The sequence below is a fragment of the Staurois parvus genome, unplaced genomic scaffold, assembly GCF_062004578.1.
Source record: "Staurois parvus isolate SC_StPar_1 unplaced genomic scaffold, SC_StPar_1.0 ptg000064l, whole genome shotgun sequence".
NCBI classification, from domain to species: domain Eukaryota; kingdom Metazoa; phylum Chordata; class Amphibia; order Anura; family Ranidae; genus Staurois; species Staurois parvus.
This window is the reverse complement of record NW_028317860.1, coordinates 7,674,647-7,688,073: the sequence shown is the minus strand read 5'-3', so window position 1 is coordinate 7,688,073 and position 13,427 is coordinate 7,674,647. Positions and strand designations below refer to the sequence as shown.

Below are 13,427 nucleotides of genomic sequence, written 5' to 3'. Positions count from 1 at the left end.
CTCCGCCTGAGGGCCCGAGACCTGTCGCTCCGCCTGGGGGTCCGGCGCCCGCCGCTCCGCCTGAGGGCCCGAGACCTGTCGCTCCTCCTGGGGGTCCGGCGCCCGCCGCTCCGCCTGAGGGCCCGAGACCTATCGCTCCTCCTGGGGGTCCGGCGCCCGTCGCTCCGCCTGAGGGCCCGAGACCTGTCGCTCTACCTGGGGGTCCGGCGCCCGTCGCTCCGCCTGAGGGCCCGAGACCTGTCGCTCCGCCTGGGGGTCCAGCGCCTGCCGCTCCGCCTGAGGGCCCGAGACCTGTCGCTCCGCCTGGGGGTCCGGCGCCCGCCGCTCCGCCTGAGGGCCCGAGACCTGTCGCTCCGCCTGGGGGTCCGGCGCCCGCCGCTCCGCCTGGGGGCACGATGCCTGTCGCCCCGCCTGGGGGCACGATGCCTGTCGCCCCGCCTGGGGGCCCGGTGCCTGTCGCCCCGCCCGGGGGCACGATGCCTGTCGCCCCGCCTGGGGGCCCGGTGCCTGTCGCCCCGCCCGGGGGCCCGGTGCCTGTCGCCCCGCCCGGGGGCCCGGTGCCTGTCGCCCCGCCCGGGGGCCCGGTGCCTGTCGCCCCGCCCGGGGGCCCGGTGCCTGTCGCCCCGCCCGGGGGCCCGGTGCCTGCCGCTCCGCCCGGGGGCCCGGTGCCTGCCGCTCCGCCCGGGGGCCCGGTGCCTGTCGCCCCGCCCGGGGGCCCGGTGCCTGTCGCCCCGCCCGGGGGCCCGGTGCCTGCTGATCCGCCCGGGGGCCCGGTGCCTGCTGCTCCGCCTGGTGGCCCGCTGCCTGCTGCTTCGCCTGGTAATCCGATGTGCCTCTGCCCGGAATCCTGCCCGATGTGCCTCTGCCCGGAATCCTGCCCGATGTGCCTCTGCCTGGAGTCCTGCCTGATGTGCCTCTGCCCGGTGTGCCTCTGCCCGGAGTCCTGCCCGATGTGCCTCTGCCCGATGTGCCTCTGCCCGGAGTCCTGCCCGATGTGCCTCTGCCCGGTGTGCCTCTGCCCGGTGTGCCTCTGCTCGATGTGCCGCTGCCCGGAGTCCAGCCCGGTGTGCCGCTGCCCGGAGTCCTGCCCGGTGTGCCAGTCTTTGATATCCCGCCAGTTGGCAGACCCGGGCGGTGGAACATTTTGCCCAGCTAGGACTGTTTGGAGCGTCCTGAGGCCGCTCCTTGAGGGGGGGGTACTGTTAGGAATGGACTGGCCAGCAATGGTGGGACTCACCTGCCTTTTGATCTGCAGTACCAGGGCTGGCCAGCGGGTGCTCCCAGCAATCAGAGACTCAACCTTTCAGCCAGCTAACACCTGGAACTGATGATACTGGTGTATTTAAGGGATGGCCAGACTTGCAGACTCTGCCTTGGTGTTGTGTTTGTCCTGGGCCCTGTATCTGTCCTGCATCCTGTTTCTGTTCCTTTGCTGACTTCTCCTGCTCTGATCCTGGCTTGTGACCCTGACCATCCCTCTGTCTGACCCTCTGTACTACGCTGCTTGCTACCTGCTGAACCTGGCCTGTGACCCCGACCATTCTCCGCTTGCTCCCCCTGTACCTACCTGCCCAATTGATATTGACCCGGCCTGCCTGACGACGCTTACTTGTATATACTGTTATCTGTGGGTGGTTTGGTTTGGTTTGTTTTCACCATATTATGTTTTAGTATTGCACTGCGTTTATGTTTGTACTGTTAGTGTTAATAAATTATATTGTTTATAACATATCTGAGGTCTGCGTTTCCCTGCTTCAGTCACACACCTCTGGTCATACCTGGGAGCCCTGACAACCCCTCTACCTTTTTAATTTGCTCTATGTATTGAACCCACATTAGAAATGATCCCAACACTGAATCCCAATCAGAAATACAGAATTCAATATCTCCCTTTTCTTGATGATGTCCTTCTAACTCAAATGCACATCACCCTATCTCACCTCTCACAAAGCCTTGGACTTATACTGCTCACTGTCAAACTATAGATGAATAAAAGGGGGTCCTTCCACTCAATATGCCTCAACAGACAATCCAATATTTAACTAATCACATCACCTACACATGAAAAACTACCTCACTTAAATACTTAGGTGTACGATTAACTTTTTCATATAATGCATATACAGAAAAAACTTTGTGCCTTTATTTCAAGACTTTGGAAAATTATCTTTCACTTGGAAAAGAAAACATACCATATTTTCGTCCACATAGCAACCATCAAAATTACAATTCTGCTGAAATTGTTATATCTTTTTTTAGACATTTGCAAAATTGTGTGCCCACCTCCAATCTTAAACAGATACAAAATGAGATATCAAACTTCACCTGAAGAAAAACATGTCACAGGATCTCCAAGCCAGTCATATGTGTCTCCCATAACCAAGGTGGCCTAGCATTCCTGAACAATACTAAGAGCTATCTAGTAGCCCATTTGAGAACATTGGCCCCAAATCTATCTATATGCATACAATTGATGAACCAACTTAGAGAAATTGTGGTTAGCAGCTCCAAAATCTTGACAAAACTGAGGTTTATAGAACGTTTTTTAGCTCATTACATGATAGTAAGGTAATAATATAACTTGGATTACAAAATCTTCACTTTTACTCAAATTAGTTGATGCAAAAATGAATACACCCCACAACAAAAACTACTACTTCTAGTATTTTGTATGACCTCCATGATTTGTAAAGCCAGTACCAAGTCTTGTAGGCATGGAATGAACAAGTTGGTGATATATTGCAACATCTATTTTTTTCCATTCTTAAAGAACAATCTCTTTTAGAGCCTGGATACTGGATGTAGAGTGATACTCAACTTGTCTCTTCAGAATTCCCCATAGGTGTTCGATTGGATTCAGATCAGGAGGCATACTTGGCCACTGAATCACCCTGTTCTTCTTCAAAAATGTAAGACCTTAGCTGTGTGTTTTGGATCATTGTCATGTTGGAAAAGTGCACGACGACCAAGGACACGGAGTGATGGTAGCATCTTCTCTTTCAATATAGAGCAGTACATCTGTGAATTTATGATGCCATCAATCATATGCAGTTCCCCAACAGCAGCACTCATGTAGCCCCACAGAAGGACACTGCCACCACCATGTTTCACTGTAGGCACCATGCATTTTTTTTGTTCTCTTCACCTTTGCGTCACCATACAATTTTGAAGCTATCAGTTCCAAAAACATTTCTCTTAGTCTCATCACTCTAGAGTACAGAGTTCCAGTAGTAGTCTTCTTTTTCAGCATGGGCCCTGGCAAATTCTAGGCATTTGTGCATGGGCTTTAGGAGAGGCTACCTTCATGGATGACACCCAGGCATGCCATTCCTCGGCAGTGTACGCCGTATTGTGTCACGAGAAACAATCACCTCAGTTTGGTTTTTTGCTTCTTTAGCTAACTGCACTGAACTTGCATGGTGATTTTCTTCAACCCTTCTCATTAGAAGATGCTCCTGTCAAGGTGTTAACTTCCATGGACAGCCTTGACGTTTCTGTGAGATGGTTGCAGTTCCATCTTTGGTAAATTTTTGTATCACTTTTGCTACAGTATTCTGACTGATAAGTAAAGCTTTGCTAATCTTCTTGTAGCCTTCACCTTTCTTGTGTAAAGAAATTTTTTTTTTTCTCAGGCCTTGTATTTTGGTACTGTCCATTTATCAAACCAAACTGAGAAACTGTTACCTTGGTCCATCGAGTGTTTCACACCTGGATTCTCTTTTCCCCAAAACTTACCTACTGTATTTATCCCGCCCGATTTCTCTTAGCCAGCTAAGAAACCAGTAACCCACATACTTACAGTGGCCCGATACCTTGTAGACCTTAAATGGAAACACATGGAGCCCTCATTCCTCGTAGAATAGCACATCAAGATCTAGGATGTTAAACTGATGGAACATCTCATTACCTGTCCGTATAATTAATTTGATAAATTCACATCTATTTATCTCAATTTCATTTGCAAATCTACTGCATTGTGGTTCCAATCACAGGGAGTGGTCATGACTCCCTTTCCCCAACCTCCATCTTGCCCCTCCACTCAACTTTCAACTATTTATCTCTTTTATTTATCTCTTTATATGCTCTCAAGTGGTAATATTGGCAGCTACTCTGGCTACTAACATAAACAGGAGATGGCATAAGACGTGACATGATCAAGTTGCTTGTGTCAACCACTTCACTGCAGAAGAATATACTTAGGGGAAAAGAATAAATAAAAGTGTTGTAAACATGTGATGCCATAGCTGTGACAGTACTTCTAAATCAGTGTTACCAACTTTATTGTCAGTCTCACTGAACTGATTTCCCATTGTGTAGGTTCTTTTGAAAATGAATCTACCTATATTGTATTGAATCTTTTAATGAACAATGTCTGATGAGATATATAACTTGTATACCCTACTTTCTCCATTGTTATGGAACTCTATTGAAAATCAATGAAAGTCAGTTATACAAAAGCAGAAAATTGGTGTTGGACAGGAAGACTTTGAAACACATGGGACCTATTTATAAATTTGTTTCACACAAGATTTACACAACTTTCGTCTGGGATTCATACATTTACCAATTTAATCCAGTTAGAAAATCATGACTGAAAATTGTGTGAGTCTTGTGTAAAAACAACTATAAATAGACTCACATGTGTAAAAAATACAAGTGTAAAAGTCACAGATTCTGAAACCACACTTTCTCAGCACTCCACGTTATCTAATAGGGTGAATGGCCAAACAATTATAGTAAAAGGCTAGACCGCAAACAAAATTTTCCCAAGATAGATGGCTATGTAGATAAAATAGATACATTCTTATTTGTGTAATCTTTTTTTATAAACTGTGCTGTATTGCAGTGGCCTTAGAAACATAAAGAAATGACAGAGGTAAAGGAGAATAAAACACTTGCATACAAAAATCACACCTAGGGTTATATTTGAGTTCACCTTAAAACATTTCTTTATTTTAATTTTACACTGGAACTTGGTCTTTTGAGAATTTTCATGAAATGTGGAAGAGGAGCTTTTGGACAGCAAACCCTTTACCGCAGAATATACTTCAATTAAAGAAAAAACAGCTTTGTTGTGAAATACAATATGCCAGTGTGATGGTCATATGTGTTTTTCTCAACATAAAACATAGTAATAAACACATCTCTAAAAAAAAAAAAAGAATGAAACCTGTAGGGTTACAGTCTCCATTGTTGGCAATTTATCACATCGACTGACAGAATGGTGACCATTCAAAGGGCAGAGGTTTTGCCTAACTCTGTACATTTGTAAAACCCCCATGCATCGTCAGGTGACTATCCCTCGGCGTCATCACATCCAATGCAGGACTATGGACCCTGTGTCAGTCTTGATGACATCAGGACCAAAGGCCTAGTACACACAATCAGAAAATCATTTAAAAAATACCGCTTTCAATATGATCGTACAATAATCTGATCGTTATTATACAGCTTTCATCCAAAATTATTAGAAGGGACAAGCACGAAAATTTTTCTTCTGTGATACCAGATAGTATGATTTTCATTTAATCAGTACAAGATTTTTCATAACTATAGTAAACTCTTCACTTTCGAAATGAGACTATCATGTGTACTTTAGATAACTGAATTAGATTGGAGAAGATGCTTTGCTGACTGGTCTGGCATCATGGAAGATCAGGTAAGTAAATCTTCTTTTCTATGGTCCCAGACCTAAATGAGCAGCTAACCCTTTTAGTGCAGGTGCAGTCCCACTGCAAGGGAAAATAACTTTGGATGCTTTCTTAATGCAGAATTGCAGAAAGTGTCTAAAATAATATCAGCCACTTTTCTAACTCCACCTTTCCCTCCTCTACACGTGGCAGCCATTTCCTGGGATACAAGAGATCTTTGGGTAGTCTTCCAATGTTAGAACAAACACATAATGGAGAAAAATGGTTTAGATCATAAAAAACTTGTGAATATACACCTTATGTGAACTGGCCCAATCCACTGCAAACTGCATTACATCTTGGTTGTTTTTCCTTATATACTGGCCCATGAAGTACAGTCACGATCAAACTCTTGTTTATTATCATCTATATACCTTTGATTACATCAGTTTCTTTTATATACATATAAAAGTACAATAAAACACTATATAATGTAGCATTGCAGTGGTGATGTCACAAAATGAATAGCAAACAGTGATTTTCTTGTGTTTTAGGTACAATACCAAGTTAATTTGTAAATAGACAAGATGAGGAATAAGGAGAAAGGTTGTGAGAGTGTTTGACAGTTCTACTGACAGATTCATCGCTGTAAAGGGAAGAATGAAAGGTAACTGCTCCAGGTACTAATATAGCATTTTTATGCTGAAGAAAACTGGATTTTCAAATTGTTACACTTTTTATAGGCAGACCATAAAAAAATCCTATAAAATTTTTATTGTATATGAGCTTTTGAGAACACACTGGTCCTCTGTTCAGACATGACCATAAAAGCACGAAAATAGGGACCATTTTACAAGTACAATCTAGAAATCAAAATTCAGTATATGTCCCTGTTTTTGTATTATTTTATGACTTAAGTGTACTGTCAGATTTTATTACCAATATGTTAGTTAATTACATAATGAAGTATTTTATCTTTCTGTAATATGCACCAGCTCAAATGTCATCCAGCAAAAGGCTCCTATGAATTTATGAAGAATGGCAGAAAGCTAATATTATGCTTCAACATGTGATGAAACCTACATAAAGAAGTAATTGCTTGGCTAAGGGTCTGTGTTGATGGGTTTTTGTTCACACCAGACAGGTTTTGCATTACCATACAAGTCTATGTTAATCCACTGCAGGTCTACATCACCTGTCATCGAATTCTGAAAGATCTCAGAAACATCTTAGACTCATGAAGAACTGATGTCATCAGCACAAGCCAAAAACACACAACACAGGCCCTTATGATGCTAAGGAGCAATGAAACAAATCAAAGAGGAAGTTCAGCTCTATTTAGGGTCAGGTCTATAGACTCGTCACATACTCCAGGGCCTTGGGTGATATTTTTTAAGGTGGGGGAGGTGTTAGACTGGTCTTCCCATTTTCATTTTTGTATTTCAATTTCTTCCAATATAACACAAAAACAACATGAAATACATGCTACAGCATGGAATTTACTTGGAATGGAATATACTACACAATGGAGTTGGAAATGTTCTGTGCATGGTTGCATGGATCTAAAATATATACTGTATGGTATACCCAACACAAATTACCATATAATGAAACATTTAAAAGTAAGCATGAAATATTGCATATCAATATTTTGGGGGAAATATACTAAAAATGGAACAAACATAATCTGGAGCAGCTGTGCATAGTAGCCAATCAGCTTCTAATTCAACTTGTTAAATTACGTTGTAGACTCCAAGGGATTAAACTGTGTGCAACATTGTAAATTGCTACAGTTACAGCTGAACTAAGGGGCTGGCATCTTTTCCTGTGTGTCAGTTTTTGGCCAGGCTCATTTGCCCGTGTGGGATGAAATTCATTTTCCACATGTACAGCAGCTAGTCATTCCAGCACAGATAGATCGGGCTGGCTGCTGCATGCATTCAGCTCAGTTTACAGTCTGGGAAACATTGTAAGCAGGCAGGTAGGTGCAATTAAAACCCAGTCTGGCTACAGTATATAACAGTTGGAATTTTAGTTGTGCTTTAAAGATATAATTTGATTAAATTGGACTAAGGGACAAATTTATAATGGGAACCTAATATGAACTATTGTGAATATGTATCCAAATCAAATTTAAAGTTCAGGGAAGTAATAGCCAACTACATTAATGAACAGAATATGCCTATTATAATATGCTTATCCACATCACTTACCATATTTATTAAGAAGACCTTTATGAAGTTCCAGATATGTAAGCTGAGTTATATGCCCCACTGACCATGAACACCCCTGACACCTGCTCAAAAAAGGCACTGGGTTTAAAAAAAATAACTTTTAATAAAAGGCTACTATCCCATTTCATTTAACAATGCATTAAGAAAAAGGTCAGAAGTAATCCACAAACAGTTTTCTAAATTGCTTTTCATGCACTGGGAAATCATTGGAGTTGATTTAAAATCTGGTGTAGGTCTGCATGGTAGCCAATCAGCTTCTAATTTCAGCTTGTTCAGTTAAGCTTTAACAACAAAATCTGGAAGTTGATTGGTTTCTATGCAGAGTTTTACCAGATTTTGCACTCCCCAGTAAATCAACCTCACTGTCTATGAATAAGAAGAGAAGAATTAACTAAAGTACATGGAGCATTATATTTTGGGAGGTTTCTATACTATCACTTGTTTGGTTTATTTCTTTAATTAAGCAACATTACTATTATAGAGTGTTCTTGCACCCTCTTAGTGAACATACCCCAATTCTGGGGCATAATAGCTAAAAGTACCATAAAAGGTGGTTTACATACTCAAAATTCCAACCTGTATGTCTGGTGGTGATTCTGTTTGAAGGTGGGGGCTACACATTTTTGTTACATCTAAAAAAAATGTAAAATGTTATAGATCAAAGAAAAACATCAGAGTAGGAAATAGTCATGGTTCTGTAGATCTTCAACCCAATGAACTGGTTTGTGGAAGCAGATTAGTCAAATTGCGGATGGAGTTGGTTTTAAGAGGTCAACCTATTTTGGCATTTCTTCTCTGTGTTCTTACAATGAACTTCATTAGCCTATGCCAACCTGCAGTGAAGTTAGTATGTTAAGATACAGCTCCAGTCTTCAGTAATGTCTTTAGAAGAGATTGAATGTCTGGATTAATCCTGCAAAGAAGATAGGAGGATCTTGGAATTGGTTTCCTGCCTTGAAGTCTAAGATCTGCACGACCTCAGTTCACATATGAAAACAAAACCTGAAAGTGAAGCACAGAAATGTATGTGGGTTACATTTGTGTACACATTTATAAAGAAGATGTAAATGTTGCAAACATTCTTTAATAAAACAGCAAAAAGACAATTTATTAAGAATACTGATAATAAATTTTACCTGGCTTTTAAATGCATTAAAGCTGAACTCTGCTATGAATCATCAAGTATTTCTGATAATGTATTTGTCATCATTTTCCTGTGTTTTAAATGAGATCCCACACTTCTGTTATTCTGTTTCTTACTAACTGGTCACATCATCATACCACACATTATATAAATATACCAGATGTTTTCCACAGCAGATACAGATAGAGGATAAACTGGCTTACGATTTTGTTTAAAAAGGGAAATTTAGAGTCATCACTATTAAATACAATTAACTATTTAATTTTATTTATTATTTTAATTCCTTGTTTTAATGCCGTGGACAGTCATTGTTTACAGGATTTATTACAGGCGTTTATATAATGTTGAAAATTTACGCAGCACTTTACATACATTCACATCAGTCCCTGCTTTCAAGGAGCTTACGATCGAAGTTCCCTATCTAGCATGCATACTGTGCATGCACCAAAAAACTAGGGCTAATTTGAATAGGAGCCAATCAAATTAACAGCATGTTTTTGGAGTGTGGGAGGAAGCCTGTGTACCCAGGGGCAACCCATGCAAGCACAGGGAGAACATGCAAACTCAATACAGATAGTATCCTGATCAGGATTTAAAGCAAGGATTCCACTGTTGCATGGCAGAACTGCTAACCACTAAGCCACTGCCATTAAAATGTACAATTACTTTAGATAACACCTTTAGGATTGGTATCCACATCTAAATTTTGATCAGCATGTTTTTAAAGTTAACCTGTACATACTGCAGGTTTAGTAAAATAATCATCAAGTTTTCCAGTACACCACCAAAGTTATCTTTCTGTTACCTTTTCCATATTTACTTAAGCTCTAGTTTGCCATTCTAGGGCCCCTGTCATATGCAAACGACAAAACTAGAAAATAACTGAACACAAGAAGTGTCACAGGGCTAAGTACCCCATGTGACACCAATCAGGTCTACAGGAGGATTGGCTACTCAGAAAGTAAGTGATGCATTGTGTGTGCTAAGGCAGAGTTTATTTGTGCCCTGTAGACAGAAGAACACAATTTTTGACCAGGTTAAATCGGGAGAGCAGAGTATAGATAGGAGCAGACATTTTAGGGTACTAAAAAACGTGTCAGTTATTATTATTATTATTATACAGTATATATATAGCGCCAACAGTTTGCTCAGCGCTTTACATTATAATGGGAGACAGTACACAAGACAGTACAGTAACAATACAATACAATACACGAGGGGTTCGAGGGCCCTGCTCCTTGGAGCTTAAAATCTAGGAGGGAGGGGAGAGTGGTACAGGAGGAAATACCTGTGGGGGATGGAGTGGTGGGAAGAGCGGAGGAGATCGGCAATTAGGTGAGGGCAGGGTAGGCTTCTCTAAAGAGATGGGTTTTCAGGGTGCGCCTAAAGGTGAAGAGGGTAGGTGACAGTCTGATGGATTGGGGTAGTGAGTTCCAGAGGATGGGGGAAGCCCTGGAGAAGTCCTGGAGACGGGCATGGGAGGAGGAGACCAGGGAACTAGAGAGTAGGAGGTCTTGTGAGGAGCGGAGAGTCCGTTTTGGGTGGTAGATGGATATCAGGTCGGTCATGTAGTTTGGGGCAGTGTTATGAACAGCTTTGTACGTCAATCTTAATATTTAGAATTTTATGCGTTGGGCAATTGGAAGCCAGTGGAGGGATTGGCAGAGAGGGGTGGCGGATACAGACCTGTTAGTAAGGTGGATGAGTCTGCCGGCGAGGAGGGAGTTACAGTAGTCAAGTCGTGATATGATAAGGGAGTGAATGAGTTGCTTTGTAGTTTCTGGAGTTAGGAACGTGCGTATTTTGGAGATGTTGCGGAGGTGGAGTCAGCATGAATTTGTCAGCAACTGGATATGGGGCTGGAAAGACAGATTGGAGTCTAGAATGACGCCTAGTACTCTGGCTTGCGGGGTGGGGCTGATGGTGGCGTTGTGATAGATAGGAAGAGAGCCAGGAGAGAGCGGAGTCTCTGAGGCCAAAAGAGTATAGTTTTTTGAGGAGGAGGGGGTGGTCGACCGTGTCGAAAGCCGCAGAGAGGTCGAGGAGTAGTAGCACTGAGTAGTGGCCATTGGCTTTGGCGGTTAGCAGGTTGGTGAGTTTGAGTAGGGCGATTTTGGTGGAGTGTAGAAGACGGAAGCTAGATTGTAGGGGATCAAGGAGGTTGTTGTCGGTGAGGTGGGAGCTTAGGCGATTATAGGCTAAGCGCTCAAGGAGTTTGGATGAAAATGACAGCAGGGAGATGAGTCTAAAGTTGTTTAGGTCGGTGGGATCCAGGGAGGGTTTTTTAAGTATGAGAGTGATGTGCGCGTGCTTCAGAGGGGAGGGGAATGTGCCAGTAGAGAGGGAGAGATTAAAGATGTGAGTGAAGGAGCGTAGGATGGAGGAAGAGGGTGATCGTAAGAGTTGTGTGGGGACAGGGTCAAGGGGGCAGGTGGTAAGGCGAGCTTCAGAGAAGACCTTAGTGACCTCTCAGTGGTAGCAGGGTGGAAGGAGTGGAGTGTTGAGGGGATTTTCATGTGAGGGATGCTAGGTGGGACAGAAGTCTGAGCAGTGGTGATGTCCCTGCAACTTGCATCGATCTTGCTTTGGAAGTGGTTAACAATCTCGTGGGCGGTGAGTGAGGTACTGGGTGGAGGTGGGGGCGGAGAGAGCAGAGAGTTGAAAGTGGAGAAGAGCCGGCGAGGGCTGGAGGAGAGGTCTGTTATCTTGCTAAGCCTGTAGTGATATGTTCTGGCCTGTTTATTTTCAGGTATATATTCAGGTTTAAATACTAGGTATTCAATTGGATGATAATTACAGTAACAAGTTTTTTGATCATAGCAACCATTTATGGATTATAGTTTTGTGATTTTTATCATACATTAAATGTTCACTTTCTCACTGAATCTACATTTCGTATAATATCTGAATACAAGGTGCTCTAAGAGATGTTCCTGCCCTGGTTATCATTATGGGAGTGTGCTGGTCACTGAAAGGATCTAGATAACCTCCATTTTGTTGATGTATGCCATTTTAAGTATTAAGTTAGGTTTTTGCAAATATATTAGAAGTTTAGTTTAACTATTTCAGTTTGCTCAAGGATGTATAAACAAAAGATAAGATGTCCCTGAGCTTTCTGTGTCCAGCCAATTCTCAGAAAGCTAGCAGAAACAGTTTATACCAAGAAATGTATATGTCATGTTTCATGTAGTCAGCTTATGATGGAAGTTACAAATTGCAGTTTTGAAACTCGCTCCCCCACCTCCCTTTTTAACTCTGTTCTGTACTCTATATAACCTTAGTAATGTCTAATAAGCTTTGAACATTTTTTAACATAAGCTGCCTCCTTTTATTCCGTGTTCATAGGGTGTTCCCAGAATTCTGCTGATAACCAGGAATCTCTCCACAGATCGGGGGTCTCGGATAAAGAAAATCAATCCTTTCAGTCACCCAGCACTCCCAGGTACATTAAGGTGAGTGCACATAGACTAAAAAAAGAAATATGTTGCTGTCAGGATCAACAGGTGAACATGAAAAAAAAGGCCTAAAAAAAAGAAACAAATACAACCTCAACAGCGAAGGTTTATAGGGGCAATATATTAGATTTTTGTTGTGATATATGACTATTGGGTTCTGTGGTAATAACATAAGCTGTTGGGGGACCCATAAAACATTTTGCTATGGAGTCCTGTGATTACTAATTGTACCCCTGGCTACAGGTTCTGCTGTATTCAGCTAACAGGTGAGATTTTATGCTTTTGCATAGTTTTACCCTGCTTACATTAAGCCTCCATATTTTGAGGTGTATTGAGGTGTATTACAATAAAGTGTTTTTTTATTTCCCGACAGGGTTAGGCCCATTGCCAAGTTTTTACAGCTGTCCCTTTTAGGGAGAATCACTTCTCTATTTGTGCTAGCGACCATTGCAATTGAGAAAGAAAGTGACGGGAATACAAAATTTTAAAGTTGTCCCTACAACAAGAGGTGTGGCGAAATCTTCCAATGGGGACACACGTTCTAGGGAAAACTATCTAATAGGTGAATTCCCATCACTTTGGGATATTTCCTTTAACTTTCTGCTCTGGCTCTAGGGCAGGAGGTAGTGAGGAGAGAGGTAAGTTTCCCAAATTTCCCCTACTCTATTCAAAGCTGCCTAAAAATGTTTTGGATATATATACACTTTAAGATGCCATCTTTTGTCTTTGGGTAACTTTAATTACACAAACCTTAATTTCACCCAAAACTGCATCCCCACTATAACTAGAAACACAACTTAAAAACAAGGCTATTAAACATTAACACTAGAGATGAGCGAATCGAACATGGCGAAGTGGAATTCGTTTCGAAGATCAGGAAAAATTCGATTCGCGCCGAATCCGAAAATTAGCAAACTTCGGATGCACGAATTGAATTTTCCCAAAAATGGCGGCGACATGTGTG

The 13,427-nt window shown here is 42.4% G+C and overlaps 1 protein-coding gene across 2 annotated transcripts in view; it reads left to right on the top strand.

Moving 5' to 3' along the window:
- Positions 1-13,427, top strand: part of LOC149469690 (uncharacterized) — a 217,326-nt gene that overhangs the window by 46,174 nt on the left and 157,725 nt on the right. The window contains exons 2-3 of one of the 2 annotated variants that reach the window (XR_016311531.1): positions 6,185-6,297; positions 12,354-12,460. Coding sequence is in view for 1 of the 2 variants with exons in the window: in XM_089668834.1 (XP_089524960.1) it covers positions 12,354-12,460 (107 nt within the window). In the remaining variant the exon portion in view is untranslated. The remainder of the gene's footprint in view (positions 1-6,184; positions 6,298-12,353; positions 12,461-13,427) is intronic. The other variant, XM_089668834.1, reaches the window with a different exon arrangement.